The sequence below is a fragment of the Sander lucioperca genome, chromosome 1 (genome assembly GCF_008315115.2).
Source record: "Sander lucioperca isolate FBNREF2018 chromosome 1, SLUC_FBN_1.2, whole genome shotgun sequence".
NCBI lineage: Eukaryota > Metazoa > Chordata > Actinopteri > Perciformes > Percidae > Sander > Sander lucioperca.
Genome location: NC_050173.1, coordinates 13,708,398 through 13,729,172, shown reverse-complemented (window position 1 = coordinate 13,729,172; position 20,775 = coordinate 13,708,398). Strand labels below are relative to the sequence as shown.

The window sequence follows — 20,775 nt, the reverse complement described above, 5'->3', positions numbered from 1 at the left end:
GTAGCTACCTGCATGCTAACGCAACATAGCTGTAATCTTGGCCAACGCTGGTCATTACTCCCCAAATTCCAGTCCCTTTACTGCTGGGACATGTCTGGTTGTGTAATATTTGGTTTAGAGGCCTTTATTGGTGATTTCTCACAGTACAAAGTCCTGTTATATGCTCAGTTGCAGTAGCTCCAGCTTCAACTAGTGAAACACGGAGCAGAGGCTCTGGACATTCCAGGAAGCACGCTGGCCAATCAGAGCAGACTGGGCTTTTTCGGGAGGAGGGATTAAGAGACAGGCGCTCCTACAGAGCGTCTCATACAGAGGGTGAATGCAGGTGCAGCAGCCATGGGCAGTGGGGGGTGTCTTACTGCGTGTCAATCACTGCTCATGCAGACGCATTCATTCTCCCTTGTGGGGGGAGGGCCTTAGGAGACCGTTTTGGGCCTTAGCAGAAAGTGGGGGAGGGACTGAGAAGTTGTCGATGTTCAAATTCTTTGGCTAAGTCCTGGATCTTCACAATCCTAACTACAGCACCTTTAAACAAAAATAATGACTTGTGTATTAACTGCATGCCAAATTAATCGGAGTACATGAAGCCAAATTTCCTGCTAAGTTAGCACATGACTGCTTGCTGACAAGCATTTAAAGGGTTATTTTTTAAACAGGGTCTGATGCAGTCACTCACCGGTGCTACCTTCACTTCCAGCAAACTTCACAGAGAACAATCATGAGAACAATGAGGGCAAAACCTCATCCCCCAATCTGTTTTAACTGAACATTCTCTGTCTAGTGAAACTGCCAATTAGATTAATTTACTTAATAATAAACGAAGATGCCGGAATGCTGTTCCGGCCCTCTTTAACCCCTCGAGTACATGATGTGTGTATTGTAGGCCTCTGATTCAGTCAGAAGGAGTCGTCAGTCTGTAACTATTTGTATCTTTGACACAATGGGCAGCAGTTCGCCTTTGGCCTTCATCGTTTTGACTTTGGCCTTAATGTTGTCGTCCATGGCCTGTCGGCAGCGGTGGGCATAATGTGCAAGCGTCTCCTCTTTCTCGTCCCACGGCGCCAGCGACTGAAACACCTCCGGAGCGGCCAGACTGAGCTCAGCTATGGACGCCGTACGGGAGATGGTGTTGCGGTCCACACCGACCCGGTCAAAGGCCACCTTCATGGAAACATTGCGCCGATATTCCTGGAGGGCTGCCATGTAGCGTGCTATCACACCCCTTACGTTTTTCACTGGAGAGGAGAGGGACAGCAAGAGGGACACATCAGCACATGCAAAATACAAATTTATGCAATATTTACTGGGTTTTTTTTTTACTGGCTCAGAATGAGCTTTTCGGGGGGGTGACTACGCACTACAGTAAGCATTTTGCCTGTTATTCTTGACAATTTGATAAACAAAAATGTCTATTATGCTTGAGTAAATAAAATCCCAATCAATAAAACTGTAAAAAAAAATATGAATATTTAAATGCTACCGTTAAAATCACCGGAAGAGTCCGGCACAGCCCGACTCTGGACGGTAAAAGTGAGATACTGGTAAGCGCTCCTGTTCGAGTTTATGTTCCGCTTGCTTCTACAGTTGTTTGGTAAATTGCTATTAAAACACATTCGGACCGGATTTGAATTACTATTAAATTCTTATCATTTTGGCACTGGTGATCTTCCTTTGGTGCTGGCTAAACCCTCTCTAAAACCACCAAAAATTCTTCTATGCAGGAAAAGCCCCGATTTAGTAACAACCATACATTCTACTCTATGGGTGCTTATAACCACGGGACAACCCTTGTACTGTGTCAGTGTTTTGGCGTGGTTAGTCGTCCTTGTTGTGTCACGTCCTTACTCCTGACTCGGGGGTTTTCTCCGTCCCGGCTCCTCTTGCTCTTCAGGGTCCGGCGGCGGTCCCGCAGGCTAAGCTCTTTTTCCTCAAATGAGTCAAATATTGTCGACGAGTCGAACCCGGCCGCCTCGTCAGAAGAGTGCATGTGTGAACTTCCCGGTTCCATCGGATTGGAGCACCCAGGCCACTTGTTCTCTGAAATTAGAAATAGAAAAATGACTGAATTTGATACCGATAAAAAGTAATAGTGCTGCAACAGAAACCTTTTTGCTACAGTATAATAGTTTGGAGTACATTTTTTATTATTACAGTTTTAATTTTTATTTTGTTTTTCATTATTGATTTAGAGAACTAGTTTACTGATTTATTTGATTTTTTTACTACTACTACAGTGATCATCAGTACTTTTTTTCTTACTGTTTGCATCTACTTTCTCACTATTTCAATCAGGAACTTTGAATTGCAATTTTGCAGGAAAGATACTACACAAAAAGGGATGTGATTTTACCTTAAATGGCCAACAAAAGGCTAACCTGCCATCATTTTAAAAGCACTGCAATTTGCTTTCACGGTAACAATAATTTGTCAGGTCACAGCGAGCAGTGCTGGTATAATCACCGAGTTTATCACCGTTAACAGTTGAGACACAAACTCTACCTGGCCGCATGAAGTCACAGATGAGTTCGGCTTTTTTAGTGAGTTCCTGCTGCAGCAGCTCTTTGTCCTGCTTCAGACCGGAGATGATCTCCGTCATCTGGTGGTTACGGTTGCGTTCTGCATAAAGTAACGCTTGCAGCTTCTCCAGCTCAGTCTGCTCCCCTGCAGATTCACACACACAAATAAAACACACCAACAGTGAGCAACAGGAAGCCAGACTATAGTATACAAACACACATATACATTGGGTTAGAAAGTCTTTTCGGTGTCGTTTTGTATCATAAATTAATCTAGTGTTTCAATAATAATCTAATTAGGGATGCACCGAATCCAGATTTTTGGGGTTTGGCCGAATACCGAATCCACTGGTTAAGATTCTGCCGAAACCGAAACCGAATACCGAATCCTACTCCCATCCTCAGTCCATTAATACCAATAGCTGCATGAATGGCTTTGGCTCGTGGGTGATCTGAGGCCCACTTTTTGTTCGGTGTAGGGCTAGCAAAGCTGGTAACAGTCGTCTGGTTAACACCAGTTTTTAGTTGTGACTGTCCTTCCTTTGCCGTACCTGAAGTTGCTGCATTTTGGCTGCTGTCTGTAGATTCCTTCATGCACAACTCGTTTTCTTTCGGATGTTTCATACGCAAATGTTTTAACAGCGGCGATGTTGTGTATTGTTTAGGGTCCTTGTCACCACGAGACAAATCGCTATTGCAAATTGAACATGTAGCTCGACTTGAATCGCCTTCTTTTGACTGAAAGTACTGCCACACAACACTTTTTCTGCTCAGGAGTTCCATTTTCACTTTCTCACAGCCTACTGCATTGAACGGTCCGCCTACGTAAACACCTTCCCGTAAACACCTTCCCGTAGTCAACGGCGGCGTTATTTCGTCGGCCAACGTAGCACGTGTAGTGCAAGCGTAGGGTTCGGTGGAAAGAAATTGTAAGGTTCGGCAGAAACCGAACCCCGTCAAAAAGCCCAATATCTGGCCGAATCCGAAGCCAAATCCTGGATTCGGTGCATCCCTGAATCTAATCTTGTGTTTTCACTTCTTTACAACTAAAGGAAACTTTTTTTCCTTTAAGGAACAGGAAATCTTGAGATCTTACAATCAAATGCTGCATTATAAAATGTGCTTATCCCCTATCACAGAAAAACATTCCCATGAATGTCACGAGAAGGGGGACGCTATCTGGAATATTAACTTTGATTCCAATCAAGACGTGACGTCTCTGCAGGTCTTTCCAAGCCTCACAACGTGAGCTGTACCTGCAGCCTTTTCTGTAGTCTCTGTGGCGGAGCTGGAGCCTGTCGTGCAGCTGCCTCCTCCTAGCAGCTTCATGTCTGGGTCCACTACTCCCTCACACCCCAGATCCACTGCTAGCCCCATGCTAGCTATGTTAGCAGCAGTGCCATAATCCTCCGCAGGAGTTGCTTCCTGCTTGACCTTCTTCCCGGTTACTGCTCCTCCTGGTGCACCGCCTCTCTTCCTGGATCGGGGGGGCTCCCAGTCGCCATCTTCGTCTGTGGCTGACGAATCGCATCCAACGATGTCAAACAGCTGGCTGCTGAACTCCTCCCCCTCCGATGCTGCTTCGCTATAGAAGAGTTCACATGGCGGCTTCGCTGTCCCCTGGAAGGTTAAGAATGAGAGAAAAGATGAGAAATTAAAGTTACAGACTGAATCTACATGCCTACTTATGTACTGTAAGCACTAAACGCTCACAGCAAATGCCTGCGTATGGAACTTAAAGGGACATTTCACAGAGAACAGCTGTATAATGTCCTTTGTCGCTTCGGATGAGCTTTCTAAGGTCTGATGATGTCATCAGGGTTATCTTGGCTTGAGATTAAAGACGACCAAACTGTGGCAGGGAGACGTGGGCTTTAACCAGACAGGGGAACTCAAACAAAAGATGCAATTGAGTTGCAGTATTGGAATTGTAGGATGCAGCGTTTTTGGAGCTTCACTTGTACCAAACCAGAATTAAGTCGGGATCTCTGGGTCTCTTACTGCATCGATTTTAACCATTCTCATTTTTATGTGTCTCTTGCAAGCCCCCCACTCCTGAGGACTCTAGAGTCCAATACTAAACCTCGAGAGCATCCCTTTAAAGCCTGAATGCCTAGGATTTCAAAAAAGTGTGGCTCCTACAAGTGGTGGAATCAGAAAGAACGTGCGTCACTTTGTAACACACGTTATAATGCTTGCCTAGCTGCTAGCGTGGCACGCCCTCATACTCTGCTTCTGACTGGCTAGTAGTCCTTACCTAGGTACTGCGCATGTGCGACTCCCAACAAAGATGAAACAGAAGTGAGATGTCTCACTCTGTAGCTAAAACAGAGAGCTCAACACACAGGGTGAAAAGAGGAGCTGCAGCAATGTGCATTACAACAAACATATGGTGTTTTTTTGAAAATTAAACCACAAACCTATTCTGGTACAACCTCTAAATACAATTATGAACCTGAAAATGAACATAATATGAGCACTTTAACACAATAAAATTGACCACATTTCTGCAACTAAATGGTCAGTTTTTTCCCAACACAAATTCATTCAGAAACTGATTTGTGGTCAACAAAGTAAAAAGTGGAAACAAAGACTAATCACTGCCTCTTTCAAAATCTACATTTCAAGACTGTTTGGACAAATGTAGATGACAAGACTGGTGTATCTTTTAATAAGCCAGTATAAATTGGACTTTTGAGACTGAGGAGTTGTCTACCTTTAACCCTCTGTCAACTTTATGTTGGTAATTATGAAATAAATAAAATACAGACGGCCACGACATTGTAGGCTGCTTTCCTCAAAGAATGCCGCCTACAGAAAGGTGTTGGATAGAGCTTACAACAGGGCAGTAGGTTGGATTTCACTTTTCTGATTTTTCAAAACTTTTACAGGTCCTCCCTGTTTTTAACATTGTATGAATTGTGGATTTGTGGCGAGTCTATAAGGTTGGACATTGGGATTACACCATTGAAACTGCATTTAAATATCTTGTAGTATTATAGTTGTGCTGAACATCTCAAATTGAGATGCTATTCAATTTAAGATTACACAAACAAAATAGCTCAAATCCCTTCTTTACCTTATCGGACGGACGCCGTCCAACAACCCTCTCCTGGCCCTGGCTGGTATTCGCTGAGCTTCCGCAGGCGTTGCTATGGTCACTGAGGGGCCAGTGGTAGGCGTGTCCGGCGCCACAACTCCACACGGCGACAGGGTCGCTGCTGCCACGGGTAACAGGTTCAGGTGTGAGCACGTTGCCGTGGGAAGCATAGGTGAGGCGCTGCAAGCTTGGGATGAGGTTGCAGATGGTGCCGTGGCTGTGAGCCCAGCGGACCAGTTTAGACAGACTGTCAGAGGTGGTCTGAACCGGGTCGGACATGATAGAAACCTGGAGAAGAGGGAGAGGATAATTATTTATACGTTTGCCCAGTTAACATAACTTTAGATGATGTTTTTTTGTGCACCCAGTTCTTCGGAACATGCCCACGAAGAAATTAAAGGTGCAAAACGAACCTAGGGGTTAATAACAGATGTGTACCCGCTCTGTCATTCTCTGAGACATGTTTTCGTGCTAATCGAATGTGTTTGTAGCTTGAAACAAGCTAGCGCGGACCGCTGGTTAGCTTACAACGCTAGTATTCGGGGCACAGGGAAAGTAAAAACAAATCGCTATTTATACCACTAAAAAGGCTCAAAATATCACCACACTTCAACGGTAGCATAATGAGGGTTCCTAAATGTTAACCGAATCATTGAGAACTTTGTAAGAGTACAGATAGTTTATTAAAAAGAGATTATAAAGACAGTTGTGTTCTGTATACAGGCGGCCGCTGTCTTTGGAGCTACTGTCTTTCTAAACTATCTTTTTAATAAACTGTCTGTACACTTACAATGTTCTCAATGCTTCGGTTAACATTTAGGGACCCTCACTATGCTACCGTCTTTTTAGTGGTATAAATTGTGATTTGTTTTTACTTTTCCTGTGCCCCGAATACTAGCGTTGTAAGCTAACCAGCGGTCCGTGCTAGCTTGTTTCAAACTACAAACACATTTGATTAGCATGAAAACATGTCTCAGAGAAAGACAGAGCGGGTACACATCTGTTATTAACCCCTAGGTTCGTTTTACGCCGGAATTGTCCTTTAAGATTTATTCAACTGACTCAACTTTTTTCATTATACCAGAAACACTTTAAAATGAGTTTTCTTTAGTTGGTCCACCACCTTTTCTTTCCAGCACTGCTAAAAATGTAAAGGAGAATCTGTTTAGTGTGTGGCCTCTAACAATCCAGCTGATCCTTAGGAAACTTTCCATAATTGTTTATGAAAAGAAATGACTAATCTCACTTCATCAATTAATCATCAAAACTCTATATTCTACTTAAGAAATAGTCACATGGTTTATTGGTCCTCCTGCTCGGTGTTGATAGTTTCAATTCAAATGATGAAGCAGACAGGACTTTTAACTCTCGAGTTTTATTAATTTATTAGTTTCCTTTTTGTAATTCCTATCTTGAAAAAGTTGCATATCACTACTTGCATAATTATTGTCAATACTCAAACTGTTAATGTAGGCTCATTTATAATAGTGTAAATGAAAGTCATTGTGGTTAGAGAAGCAACATGTTCAAATGTATAACAAATATGACATTAATGTATTACACGCCATTATGGCGCTATACAATAGGCCAATGTGTACTGTATGTGTATACAGAAAACGAGCAGGCCTTCAATTTCAAATTGAAATTTTATTATATTATTATGTTTATTATAATTTATAGGGCTTTTTTTCTTGCTAAATTGGCAAAATCTCTTTCTCACACACACACACACACACACACACACACACACACACACACACACACACACACACACACACACACACATCTGTCTAGCTCCGGGCTCTACAAACCTCAGTTTAACGTTAACGTTAATAATAACAGCTGGATAAGTGACTCGTTCATGCAACTCTCACTTAAAACTACAATCAACCTCTCATCGGGTACAAACAGACGTCTTGTGGCTCACCAGCCTGTCGCACACGTCTACACATTTGTCACCAGTCAAACCACAAGTCATCAGGCTTCAATCACAGCTCCCAACAGTTCAGCAACATCTCTCATATTTACCTTTTTAAGACATCCCACAGGTTTCACATATTCCTCATTTATTTCGCGAGTGTCGGCCGCCTCAACCCGAGGCGACTAATAATCTTGTTATGACGCAAAATAATAATGTGTGATTAAATGTAGGATGTAGCCAAATAGGTTATAATAATAACCGCTGATGTAGCGTTAGCCTTAAACATTTGTTTAACTCAGCATAGACTGTACATGCATTCTTTGTCTGGAAGGTTTCACAGCGCCAGAATCTAACGTGAAAGTGTCTTTACTGCCAACTGCTGGACAGGAGGAGGAACTGCAGGTCGTCTCCCTTTCACTGTGATGATGATCACTGACCTCTAGCGGCGGGGTGGATCAACGCACACAATACTGATTATATTATATTATATTATTTTATTTTATTAAAAACATTTCTAAACATCATAAACGAATCTGCAATAGACTTACCAGCAGGCTAATAAAAGCGTGCCTTTACTTCATTTACCAAAAACCGAGGGTTTGTAACCATGATGACACTTAACAGGTGCGATGATACAGGAGGAAAAAATAATCAAAATAAATATCCTAAATAAAAATTGATTTGTAAATTGGCTGCATCATTTCATTGCAGCCTTATAAAGGCGTGTGTTTTACTAAGAACACAATACACTCATATGTGAGTTGAACTGCTTGTATACATCATATAATAAATAATAATAAGATTGTTCTATTACTACTAGCCTACTATTATTTGATACAGGCCATTGTTTTTCCACAGAAAAGTTGAATTAGCCTAGCTATACCTGGTTAAGAATTCTTAAAATTAGCCTAGCCTATATCTAGCCTACTCCCTCTTCGAAAATAAAGTCCATGAGTTGTGTTATAGGCCTACACAACATACTTTAACTTGACTTTTAATGGAGAGATGGGCCTATATGTTTGTAAACTCGTTAAAGGATTAGTTAATAACATTCAAATAACGAATATATGCCTAGCCTAATTGATATGATCAAATAGCGATTTAGATTTGCCTATCGATTTGGATGCATATCGCATATTCACAGTATAGGGGGTGACGTGTCGACAGCCTATGGTCAGGAGCTTTTAAACATGAGGTTATAGGGGTTTTTTCCCCGTGTATGAATTCAGTGACTTGACTAAACTTGCTGCTGGCTCCACCCTCCGTTAGTGAGCCAGGCCACTACGTGTTAGGACTGATGTCTTTAACTTACAAGCATCTCGGGGAGAGGAGGAAAAAAAAAAAAGCTCCCCCCCCCCCGGCTCTTATCTGGAGGAATAAAGCAGCTACACAGCCGTCGCAACTTCGTCAACTCTAAACTTTAACCGGCGTCTTTCCTCGGTGAAAAACTATCCCGTAAAGGCAGCTTTCCCTCTGTATTTTCCGACTTGGATTAAGTTCTGCATGGAAACAAATGATATATGAGAGGAGCGGAGAGAGGAGGTGGGTGTCGGATAGACTGTGTGTTTCTCTTCTTGTTCTTTAATGCATGAATCTCGGATACAAGCCTGTTTGATTTTGACCAGAGTGGAAGAAAAAAATATATATATAGCCTATAGTCCCAATTGTTGCTGCTGTTGCCACTGCGTGATCTAAATCTCATTGAGGTTTCAGACTTAAAAGATTTAAATCCGGGAATAAAAGAAAAGAAAAGTTCTTGAAGCAACAATTAGGAAAACAGAAGAAAAAAAAGAGACAACAAGTGATAGCCTGTTAGTAGGCCTACTGAGAATTATGGCGTTAAAGGCCAGAGTGCTGTATGACTTCCACTCTGAAAACCCAGGGGAGATCTCCATAACAGAGAACGAGCTGGTGACTCTGTTCAACGAGGAGGAGCTGGAGGGCTGGCTGGAGGGGGAGAACAGCAGGGGGGAGGCTGGCCTCTTCCCTGCCTCCTATGTGGAGATCATCAGGGACCACATCACCTCCAGCACCAACAACAACAACGGCATCTCCTCGCCCCAAACCAAAGCCCTGACGCCCACCCACACCTCCTACACATCCTCGGACACGCAGTCTCCAAGAGGCCTTGGGGCTGGCAGCAGTGGCAGCGGTGGAGGCAGCTTCCACGCCAGCCAGGGCAGCGATGACGATTGGGACGACGACTGGGATGACGCCTCTCCTGCAGCTGACGCAGGGAAGCAGGGTCTGGGCCGCTCGCCCGCCATGTACCCGGTGACCACCTCGTTGCCCGGGAGGCGCGAGAGCAGCCAGCAGCAGCAGCAGCAGGCCAAGGGCTCAGCAACAGTGGGGAGGAACCTCAACAGGTTCTCCACCTTTGTCAAGTCTGGAGGGGAGGCCTTCCTGCTCGGGGAGGCGTCTGCTTTTGTGAAGGACGGGGACCGGATCTGCGTGGCGATGGGGAAGCATGGACCGGAGTGGCAGGAGGACCCGTATCCGTTCCTGTGCACCATCGACGACCCCACCAAGCAGACCAAGTTCAAAGGCATGAAGAGCTACATGTCCTACGGCCTGACCCCGACCCACACCAATGTACAAGTCAACCGCAGGTACAGGGGATGTCTTCCTTGTCCTCTTCCTCCTCCTTTTCTTTCCTCTCCGGGGTTTTCCAAACGTAGGCCTATATCTTCACCGAATCCCCCCGGCCCCCATACACTTAAAAATACACGTTACTGTGGCTTTTCCTGTGGCCGCAATTGTTCCCACAAAATGTCAAAAACAGAGTTGACTGTGGCCGTTTGCCCTCTGGAGTTCTCAGGAATCTCCCCTTTTCCTTTCTGATATTCCCTCTGCACCTTTTACATTGTTTCCCTGTCAGTAGGTCTGTCATTTCAAACCAACACTTACTCACTTACATTTCAGCTTCCACTTGGTCCTGGGGTGGGGATTGGGGGGGGGGGGCTCCTTCTTTTTCACTCCCTCTCACTGCATTTTCCTGCCTTTTACTTCACTTCCTAATCTCACTTGTTCCCATTTACGGAACCTTCTCCTTCCTTTCTCGCCCACTCAAAATATCTCCATTAAACCCTCCCTCCTGTCTCCCCTTCATTACCCCTGCAGGTATAAGCACTTTGACTGGCTGTACGCTCGGCTCGTGGAGCGCTTCCCGGTCATCTCAGTGCCCCACCTGCCAGAGAAGCAGGCCACCGGCCGCTTCGAGGAAGACTTCATCTCCAAACGGAGGAAGGGACTGATCTGGTGGATGAACCACATGACCAGCCATCCTGTGCTGGCACGCTGTGACGTTTTCCAGCATTTCCTAACGTGCGGGGCGGATGAGAAGGCCTGGAAACAGGGCAAGAGGAAGGCAGAGAGGGACGAGCTGGTCGGGTCCAATTTCTTCCTCACAATCAGGTAAGAGGCTGGGTTATAAACTGCTCTTTGTTTTTATTAAAAGCTTATGAAAAAGCATTGAGCATTTACTGAAAAGCCTTGGTTTGTTGGATGTTAAATAAACTGACGATGACTTGTTACAGTCCAAGAACAAGGGCTTCTTTTTAGAGTCACCCTTTTCCAACAGCATTCAACAATCATTCGAGGAGAAATCCATTGTCAGAAGAGGTGTAGAGACCAACATCTACACCAATAAGAGCAGGAAATAGACCAGAATGCAATGCTGCTATAACACAGATGAGGTTTTTTAATAAGGCCCATGGTCTTCTTTACTTGATCACTCTTGCTGCTTTGTTGTCATCACTATTACATGCTCGCTCTACGTCTATAACCAGCCAGTGAACTTATCAAGTTACAGCCCAGTCTTTTGGAGATAAAAAGGCATTCTGGGAAATGTAGGTAATTAATAGCTGAAGTACAGGATGTCGGAGTTTCAGGGAAAGAAGGTACACCAATACTATGAATAACAGCACTTCACACAATGTTACAAAGAATGCCAATTAATTGTGTAGAGGGGGTAGACAAAATGATAGGAACACTTAGGAAAGCTTAGAATGTTAATTGTTGTAAATTTGTGTTCATAGTGTGTCAGAGAGGTATGAATCAAGTTTGTGGTGCTGGGTTACATCATAGTATTGTGTCAGATATTCCTGTTATTTTGTCCACCCTGTGGAGGATATTTGCCCTTTAGCAAGACACTGTTATCAATTGTCCTTGTTTCACCCTGCTGTAACTGGAAGCTTTCATTTTACACAGGGAGTGCCTGATAGCGAGGAGGAGATAACAGAGGAATAATCAACAAAGATGATGTAATACTTCAATTAAAAAAAGGACTTTCAGAAGGTCTAAAATTACCATCTTTTTGGTCCTTTTCTTCAGCACGCCGGCTGTCCCGCTGGACCTCCAGGAAGTCGAGAGCAAGATCGAAGGCTTCAAGACCTTCACCAAGAGGATGGACGAGAACATCGTGGTCGTGAACGCCACCATCAACGAGTTTGCCCGCAAGCAGATGGCAGGGTTCAAGAAGGAGTACCAGAAAGTCGGACAGTCCTTCGCACTCCTGGGGCAGGCGTTCGAGCTGGACCAGCAGACCTACTCAGCAGGCCTGAACAAAGCCATCGCCTACACCGGCGAGGCCTACGAGGCGGTGGGAGAGTATTTTGCTGAGCAGCCACGCCACGACCTGGCTCCCATTTCTGACCTGCTGGACCTCTACAGAGGACACCTGGCCAATTTCCCTGACATCATTCATGTGCAGAAAGGTAGGGAAGTGTGCGTTTTCATGTGCTCTGAAATTGGAAACCACAATGTTTAGCATAAATGTGGTCTCGCTTTGCCAGACCTTCCTCCACAGCGCTGTTGAGGAGGGTCTGGCTAGTCCAAACAGCATTCCGGGATGGGAGAAAAAACGTGCTCTGGTTTATTGAAATTTCTTTAAACCAATCACAATCGTCTTGGGCGGCGCTAAGCTTCGGACAGAGCCGCTGCAAAATAGCCTCGGGAAGGATCTTGTTTTGGTGGAACGGGTACGTTCAAAAGTTGTTTTAATCATACAACAGAAAACTCAGTTTGGATATAGTCTAGCTAGCTGTCTGGATTTACCCTGCAGAGATCTGAGGAGCAGTTAACCATAGTCCTCAGAAAACCACCAGAGTTTAAAATTCCAACACAAAGAAAGCGGAAGGTAACTGGACATCCGGTGGAATTTCCGTCGGCAACGGAAGTGGTATAAATAGGCCTTTTTTGTATTAGTCTGAACTCTTTCTTTGTGGGACGTAAATGCCAAACATGTCATAGTTCGGGGCAGTGCTGACCTAAAGGTTAGAGAAGCGAGCTTTTGAACGGGAGGTCGTCGGTTCAATCCCCAAGACCAACAGGATACAAATATCTTGTCCCTCCCTCATTACCACCACTGCGGTGCCCTTGAGCAAGACCCTTAACCCCAACCGCTCCAGTGGAGCAGCTCAGTGGTCAGCAGATCAGACTGTGTGGTCGTACTGGGAAGCTTCCAGGTATGAATGTGTAACTGTGTGAATGTGATCAGGGTGTTCCTGCAAAAGAGAGGCTTCCTCTCAGTGAACCTTCCCTGAATAAAAAGGAAATTGTGCAGAAGTATGTAAAAGGAGTTACTGACAAAAAACTACTTGCAAGAAAACAGATGCATGACCTAGCATGCTTCCTTTCACAGGGGAGGTCAGAGATCAAGGGTTAGCTTCAAATAGATCTTGTAGGGACTGAGTGGTCAGGACTCTTCCTCATGGATGCCTCTGCAGGGTGGAGGGTTTGACTCCAGGGAGGATTCCATGAGGCCTCTCGCTCTCAGCGTCCAAGACTCACACATTCATTTACGTGGATTGCAAAATAGTTAAAGATGTTTCCAAATGCCATCAAGTCTGCAGCCTCCCTATGTATTAATCACGTCAATATAAAGGCAGATAATACACAGAGACCTAGATTCTGTTTCAACATGTGTTTTCATTTACTGAATTGTCAATCTGTGTTAAAAACTGAAACCCATGCCCAGTCCATTGTAACACCCTGGGACCTGGGTACTGTGAGAGGCTGTACTCGCTCACAGGAAAACATAGAAAAACACACACACACACACACACACACACACACACACACACACACACACACACACTCACTCAGACGTGTATAAAGGACTTGCAGAGGAGTTAGCTTCTTAGTTCCCTGCAGGTTGTGAGGAGGGAGTTGCTCCTGGCACGCAAAGTCCTGACGTTTGCCTAACCTAGAGGCACTGTTTCTATAGTCCGCTGAGCTCTGTTCTCTAGACACATTCATCGCTCCGAACTATGGAAACACAGTCTGAATCCCAATAGTCCCTGTGGCTGACAGGATTTCACCTACTTTGTGATTGAAAAGTAACACATTGTTTTTATGTTCACCTAAGAGAGCCTAACTTCTCCTGCACTGGAAGATTCCTGTTCCTATTATGAAGTTTTTAAGTAATAAGCTTCAGCTTAAATTGACTGCTTAACTGCAGTAACGTGTGAAATGAATATCAATGTGTCTCTTATTTGTATGAAATGGGACAGCGTACAGTAAGTAATGGATCATAATGACTCAACCAGGCAGGGGGAAACATATACCCAAAACGGACTCAAACTTAACCAAACAAATATCAAGAAAACTCATAGAAATGTCATAGGATATGAATGATGATATATCATCATTCCTGATTTCATAGGACCTCACAAAAACAAATGAGATTTGTGGTAGGAAGAAGAATAGTAGTCTTTTTTTTTTTAAATTTCTTTCTTTCAGTTTTTTTTTTTATTTATTGTATCTGTTTCCCATTTAAAACAATATGGGATAACATGGGATACGGCCTGACTTTCCACCACATGGCATTTCATTCTTTCAAAATGTCCTGCTACTTAATAGACAAACAAACCCAAAAGACCAAAAACATATTGTAACGTGCATGTGTTGCAAGCTAATTGATGAACATGTTTTATGAGTTATACAAAGGCAGTCATTGACTCAAAGTTCATGACAGATGATAAAAGCACAGCCTCTATGAGTAATCCACCACTGCTGTTACAGGAAACCTTTTAGTCTACTGAGTCCATGATCAAATTCCCACAATGCAAAGTCTGCACTTCTGTCATAGTTGTGCAATAACTACCTTAAACAAAAGATGGCTGGTTTGGTCACAGTTTCCATAACACAGCAGTCATTTTGTCGAAGGATCCTCACGGAGAGAACAATGTTTGCACTAGTGCAAATATGAAGCTTTTATTCCAACTAAATACAACATTGAATTACATTCTTTTGATTCAGCACACAAAGAAAACCTGACTGCAGGTTTCACATTTCACATAAACTTTCATTCCTCCTCGTTGGTCTACATTCCGCAAATATCTATCTATGTCATATAGAGCTAAACATTTCTCCAACAGCAACCAATTTACAAAAACATGGCAGCATTGCAGCACAGATTAGCTAGAAAAACAGCTGCTGGGCTCTTAAATGGGCGGTCATCTTTGTTGACCTCAATGCCCCTATACAGTATCGTCTGACTACGCCAGTTCTGTCTGTGAGGTCCATAGGGCTACATCTGATTTAAATGAGTGGAGAGATTCCTGGGCCTCTTGTCCTGTGTTGCCCTGGGACTGCAGGAATGCAAAATGGAGCAGTCTTAGGATTAGTTTCCCCTCCTCCTCTTTTCTTCTCCCTCTTTTCCTCCTTCCTCTGTGATACAGCGAGTTGAAGTGTAGGAGGATAAAGAAGAAGAGGGGAGGGCTGTGTGTGTGTGTGTGTGTGTGTGTGTGTGTGTGTGTGTGTGTGTGTGTGTGTGTGTGTGTGTGTGTGTGTGTGTGTGAAAGGGGGTTCAGATAGTTACAGAACTTAACAAGTTTCCCACCAGCCAACAGTACAAGAGTTCAAATTATAGCTCTGTAATCGCCTTGGCAATGAGGAGATCAAAGTCCAAGTTAATTTCAGTTTGTTAGTGTACTTGTTCAGGTATGGTGTGTGTGTGTGTGTGTGTGTGTGTGTGTGTGTGTGTTTTATTGCATGTGACAGAGAGAGATTTAGAAAGCGAGGTCAACAAGGTCAGGAAGGAGAGCTAGCTCATCATTTCCTCCACATGCTGCCAAGTTACAGCCTTACTCTGAGTTCCTCTTCATCCATTTCTTTATGGATCCAAACTATAGTACTTCCCCCTTAAAAGTTTAGACTAGACATTCTGAGTCATGACTCGGCGTTGGGTAACTTCAAGGATCCTGGAAAAAGTATGCAATAACCTTGTTTCTGTAGTATGAAAAATGTCATGGTCAGCTTGGAGCGTTTGCCTGCCTTTCTCCCTTTAGTCTTTGTAACTGTAGGTTGTGCTAGCTTGTCCCAACGTTAATTCCAGGCTAACTACTGTCACACTAGCTTCTCTAACTTATAGTAATGTAATACAGTGTTAAAAAGTGAAACATTTCCCCCCCCATGTTACTAAGCTGTAGGTGTGGGATTTTGACATGGAAACTTTGACAAATTGAACATTTGACCTAGGGAAAAAAAACATATAAAACTCTTTGAAAGGTCTCTTTAATGTGTCTTATTAATAAGATATTGAGATGGGGAACAGAGGACCCTGGGAACATAGATACCCTCTCCATAAGAGTGGTATCAAAATTCTCATTTAACTCTCGGCAAGAAAGCAAAAATCTATGAAGAAAAGACAAGAAACTATGCGATAAGACTGCTAAAAACATATATAACATATTACATTAAACATAAATATTACATATCTTCTATCTTTTGTATTTATTTAACTATGCCTGTCCAGACAAATGGAGTAAACTGAATGACACTGTTGAGCACGATTACATTTCAAAGGCTACGTTTTTAGTAATTTCTTTGTGATTGCGGATTTGGTCGTAGTTCTAGTTTTAGTTCGGCTCTATATTTCTTTGTATACTTGCCACACTTTCTCAATCTCTTTCCCCTCCCTCCGCCACCTTTTTCCAGGTGCACTGACCAAGGTGAAAGACTGTCCAAAGCAGGAAGGTGAGCTCCACGACCGCTGCAACATCATTTCCTGCGCCACGCTGGCTGAGATCCAGCACTTCCACCGCACGCGTGTACGGGACTTCCGCTCGCAGATGCAGCACTACCTCCGTGAGCAGATCGGCTTCTTCCAGAAGATCACCGCCAAGCTGGAGGACGCGCTTCAGAGATATGACGATGAGGAGTAGGGAGAGAGGGAGCTAACAGAGAAGTTGGACTACAAAGGCCTTGAGGAAACGGGGAGGGGTTAAAGTGGGGAGCAAATAGGGATGATTGATGGGTTCGTCCTCCAGTAAAAGAAAAATGTTTTCGTCCTTTGAGAGAGAAAACTTTTTGATGTTGGGACTCCTGGGCCTGGTACCAGCATTGGAAGAAATATACTACTCGTTATAAAAAAAAATATAGGCCACTGGGCTGTGGAATGACAACTTCTTTGGATTATCTGGACGGCTCTGATTAATGTACCAGTAACAGGGATCTTGCTGACACTCCAGGCACATCTTGCAACTCAGCGGGACTGTAACAGATATTAAAAACAGCTGCTCTCAATGTGATGGAGCTGCCTCTCCATTCCAAGTTTCAGGGTCACGTGATGTCTCCATGCCTCCACTGCCTCCCCACTTCACTGAAGCCCTCTGTCCGGGAACACAGTAACTCAACAGAAACGTAGACACGAAACTCCCCAAATCACTTAAACTGGATGTTTTAATGATTGAAAGACAGGACTTAATGAATTTAATGATTTTTGTTATCTCTGTATGTGTCTGTTTTTACTTGAATGACCTTTTCAGTATTGTTTTGATGGGACGTGATTGTATTGATGGAGGTGATTGTTTGTGAATATGGAAAGAGGCAAAGTGGGCGTAAGTTGGATTTCATTACAGCTTGAAATTTGACCTACTTCTGATGTCTAACATCTCTCACAACTCGGATGCCCTCCCATCTTTATATTATAATTGGAAGCCCTGTGTTCTGCATTTTAGTTTGTGCCTTTGCCAGACCTAAAACAATAATTGATCTCAGACGATCTGCTTGTTTTGAGAAGTAGCTCCACAGTTCTGTTTCTTTGGGTTGCTGCGTTCCTTGGGTTATTAAAACTCAATGTCCACATCTGTCTCTCTGCTTTCCATCAATCAGGAAAGGCCAGAGGTAAGGTACAGGGTACTACAGCCCATAGACTGTATTAAAGAAGTGGATGTAGCTTCCAGGTCTGAAAAGTGAAGCCAATGAGGAAGTGCCTTAAACCTGCATTCTATCTCATTTCCAGCAGGATGTGACTTCACTGGTTGCAAAAAGAACTAAGTCCGATTGAGTAAGTCTGATTATATAGACGTCTATGAGAAAATGACCCATGCCTTAGGGCGGGGCTACTTTGTGATTGACACGTCGCTACCACAGCAACCTGTCAATTTGGATAGAGGCTTAGCAATGCATAGCCATGGCAATGAACATTTAAATAGCTGTGAACTTGGTTTTGGGTGCTGTCCGAGTTTTCGTCTTAGAACTTTGACCCTCTCACAGTGTGTTTCAGTTCATCAAAGTAAAACCTTTTGTTTGCCAAAAAATGTCATGTTTAGTTGCACCTTGCTAACCAAGCTAGCTAGCGCTAGCATTAGCTGTTAACTTGAGGGAAACATTGCTGATTTTCAGGCAGCTCAGTGTCACTGCAGCGCGGGCAGTACATGCAGCCGGTTGAAAATCAGCAAATGTTCCATCTTAAGCGTTTAGCTTAGCACAGCGCCTTTGAAACAACACTGGCCTAATGCTCCTCCCAAGCTCCACCCTCCTGCCAAATATGGTCATTTCTGGTTCCAAAAACCAAGATGGCGATGGCAAAAATGTTACTCGAGGCTTCAAAACAGTAGTCCACAAACCAATGGGTGACATCACAGTAGCTACGTGCACTTCATTTACAAAGTCGACGGTACAGACACTTTAACACGATGGATGCTTCCCGGCATTAAAGCTTGGAATCCAGATCTTCCAGCTTAAAGCCACAGTGTGTTTGCTTTTTCAGTGATTCTTACAAAATTCTTATGAGGGCATAGTTTTGTTTTATTGTAAAAAGACAATCTTCGTGAAGATCTATGTGTTTAGTTCACCCAATTCTGTCTTTTTTTGATACTGCCACTTGAGGGCACCAAAGTTGGACATTTTCCGATTCTACATAGTGGCTTTAATGACGGTTCCTCTTCTCAGTTGGCTATGCTAACCTGCTACTCTAAAGCATTCTTGGTAAACTAATAAGTAACAAAAATAAGCTCACAGAACTGTTTGTTGTAAGTCCCCAAAACATCACAGTATTTTGACACCGAGAGGGAAGTTTAGGATCTGGTGAATATAACCAATAAAAATTGACCATAAAGTAGATCAGTGGGATAATCAATTGAATGCATTACAATGGTTTACACCAGGGGTCTTCAACGTTTTTTAAGCCAAGGACTCCTTAACTAAAAGAGAGATGGAGCAGGGACTCCCTATTACTTATGTTTTATAAAATGAAGTTGCATAATAAACTGTGCCTACAATAATGTGTAGGGCCGCCTAAAGCCTTTATACCTTTTTGCATAGAATACTAAGCTATTACAATAGGCTACTAATTGTTGGCATGATTTTATAAATCATGTTTAAATGTTAAACATACATGTAGCACAGTGAACTCTTAGGATGAACTGTGTATGTGGATGGCCTTAGTGACTACCTTACCTATGGGCCAGTTAGCAGTGGGGATTTATGTTTGCTAATAATATTTTGGATTCATGTTAAGACTTTTGGTAACACTTTACTTGAAGGTATCTACATAAGAGTGACATGACACTGTCATGAACACATAAACCCTAACCCTAACAGCGTTATGTCATAAACGTTTATGACTTGTTTATAATGTTTATGATGTTCATGACAGTGTCATGTCACTCTTATGTAGATACTTTCAAGTAAAATGTAACCAGACTTTTTAATTATTTTTTTTTTAAACTTTCAAAAATTAACAATAATTTGGAGGCCTCCCTGCACTGACTCTGAGGGGACCCAATGTTGAAGATCCCTGGTTCACTCTATCTAGTGCTGTAAACTCGCATAGAGTATTTCTGGTAAATGTAACGTCAGGTGTGACTTATTCCTCTCCTGGAATTTTACTTCACACGGTTTATAATAGGATACACCACCAGCCAGGTTACTAACAGTGTTCTTCACAAACACGTAATCCACTGCGATGAAACTGTTTCTTAACACTTTTAATGTAACACATCCAAACAGCATTTCAGTAGATAAATGAAAGTAGAATTTATTTCAATCATATATCTGTATTGTTGACTGTTTTCCCTAAATATAAATTATAGTTTCACTTGACCCGTTCTGTGTCTTTCATAGTGTTTTGATGAATATGAAATGTTTTGGTTATCTTCAGTATATTTAAATATTTAGTTTTTGAGTGGTCACTCCAATGCTATTTACGAAAGTCAGATTAAAGTACATGTCACAAGACACCGAATCCCTCATATCTTCATATTTCTAATGAGGTTAGTCTATTATAAAAACAAATACGTATTCTGTGTTTTTCATGCAAAGCTTTCCCAAAGAGAAGCATGTTATCACTAGTTTTTCCTGTGGAGGCAGCAGCAGTCCAGTCGCTGATATCTGACACCAGAGTACACAGACTGCAGGTCAGGTTACTGCTGTCGCAGCCTCTTCATTATTTAGACGTGCTCCTTTCTCCCATCTTCCCTGTTTTCTTCTTTACTGGTTCCTGCTAATCATTTCAAATTCTCGGATATTCTGAGCCAGTACAATTTAATTCATGAAGATATTCTAAAGATTAGGATTTTCAAGATATTTTCTTCCACTTTATACAAAAAAAACAAAAGCTTTCCCACTCTCTGAGTGCTGCACCTAATCCATTAAGTTTTAAAAGCCACACACAGGATTACCTGTTGGTCAGGCTGGTCATGGGGGGATTCAAAACATTTACATACACACAAATTGTGTTGTGGCACATATATGCGTCAATATATATCTGGAAACATGTTTGAAGTGCTGACAAATAATGTATTTCGAGTACATGTAAGCTAATGCCTCGAAAGCCTTTTATTTTGTCTTTGATCATTGAACGGGCTGAGGCCTACTTTTACAAGTTACGTAAAACCTAAAGGGGGTTATGTAATTGTCACACAATTGTCAAGTTTAAAGTGAGTGTTTTATGTGTTCAAGTACTCAGCTCTTAAAATGTAAATCCACGTTGTCAGCAGATGGACGGCCTG

The 20,775-nt window shown here is 42.9% G+C and overlaps 2 protein-coding genes across 3 annotated transcripts; one reads left to right on the top strand and one right to left on the bottom strand.

Annotated features, from left to right (window-relative positions):
* Positions 1-461: 461 nt before the first annotated feature.
* Positions 462-7,912, bottom strand: LOC116048883 (coiled-coil domain-containing protein 106). 2 transcript variants are annotated; one of them, XM_035999095.1, is made up of 7 exons: positions 7,804-7,899; positions 7,645-7,770; positions 5,596-5,904; positions 3,773-4,136; positions 2,500-2,661; positions 1,846-2,037; positions 462-1,235 (listed from the first exon to the last, which is right to left on the bottom strand). In XM_035999095.1, the coding sequence occupies exons 3-7, from the start codon at positions 5,893-5,895 to the stop codon at positions 910-912; spliced, it is 1,344 nt and encodes a 447-aa protein (XP_035854988.1). In that variant the 5' UTR covers positions 5,896-5,904; positions 7,645-7,770; positions 7,804-7,899; the 3' UTR covers positions 462-909. The 2 variants fall into 2 exon arrangements, with proteins under 2 accessions (XP_035854988.1, XP_031154030.1); XM_031298170.2 differs by having other exon boundaries at positions 7,645-7,912.
* Positions 7,913-8,745: 833 nt separating this feature from the next.
* Positions 8,746-16,916, top strand: LOC116048882 (sorting nexin-18-like). Its single transcript, XM_031298169.2, has 4 exons — positions 8,746-10,146; positions 10,658-10,951; positions 11,870-12,252; positions 16,478-16,916. The coding sequence occupies exons 1-4, from the start codon at positions 9,371-9,373 to the stop codon at positions 16,702-16,704; spliced, it is 1,680 nt and encodes a 559-aa protein (XP_031154029.1). The 5' UTR covers positions 8,746-9,370; the 3' UTR covers positions 16,705-16,916.
* Positions 16,917-20,775: the final 3,859 nt, after the last annotated feature.

Excerpts from the sequence above, each read along its gene's own strand:
- LOC116048883 (XM_031298170.2), bottom strand. The coding sequence starts at position 5,895 with ATGTCCGACCCGGTTCAGACCACCTCTGACAGTCTGTCTAAACTGGTC. Across the intron at positions 2,662-3,772 it reads GACTACAGAAAAGGCTGCAG|GGGAGCAGACTGAGCTGGAG; the intron begins GTACAGCTCACG and ends GTGAATCTGCAG. Across the intron at positions 2,038-2,499 it reads CTGTGACTTCATGCGGCCAG|AGAACAAGTGGCCTGGGTGC; the intron begins GTAGAGTTTGTG and ends TTCTAATTTCAG.
- LOC116048882 (XM_031298169.2), top strand. The coding sequence starts at position 9,371 with ATGGCGTTAAAGGCCAGAGTGCTGTATGACTTCCACTCTGAAAACCCA. Across the intron at positions 10,952-11,869 it reads AATTTCTTCCTCACAATCAG|CACGCCGGCTGTCCCGCTGG; the intron begins GTAAGAGGCTGG and ends CCTTTTCTTCAG. Across the intron at positions 12,253-16,477 it reads CATCATTCATGTGCAGAAAG|GTGCACTGACCAAGGTGAAA; the intron begins GTAGGGAAGTGT and ends ACCTTTTTCCAG.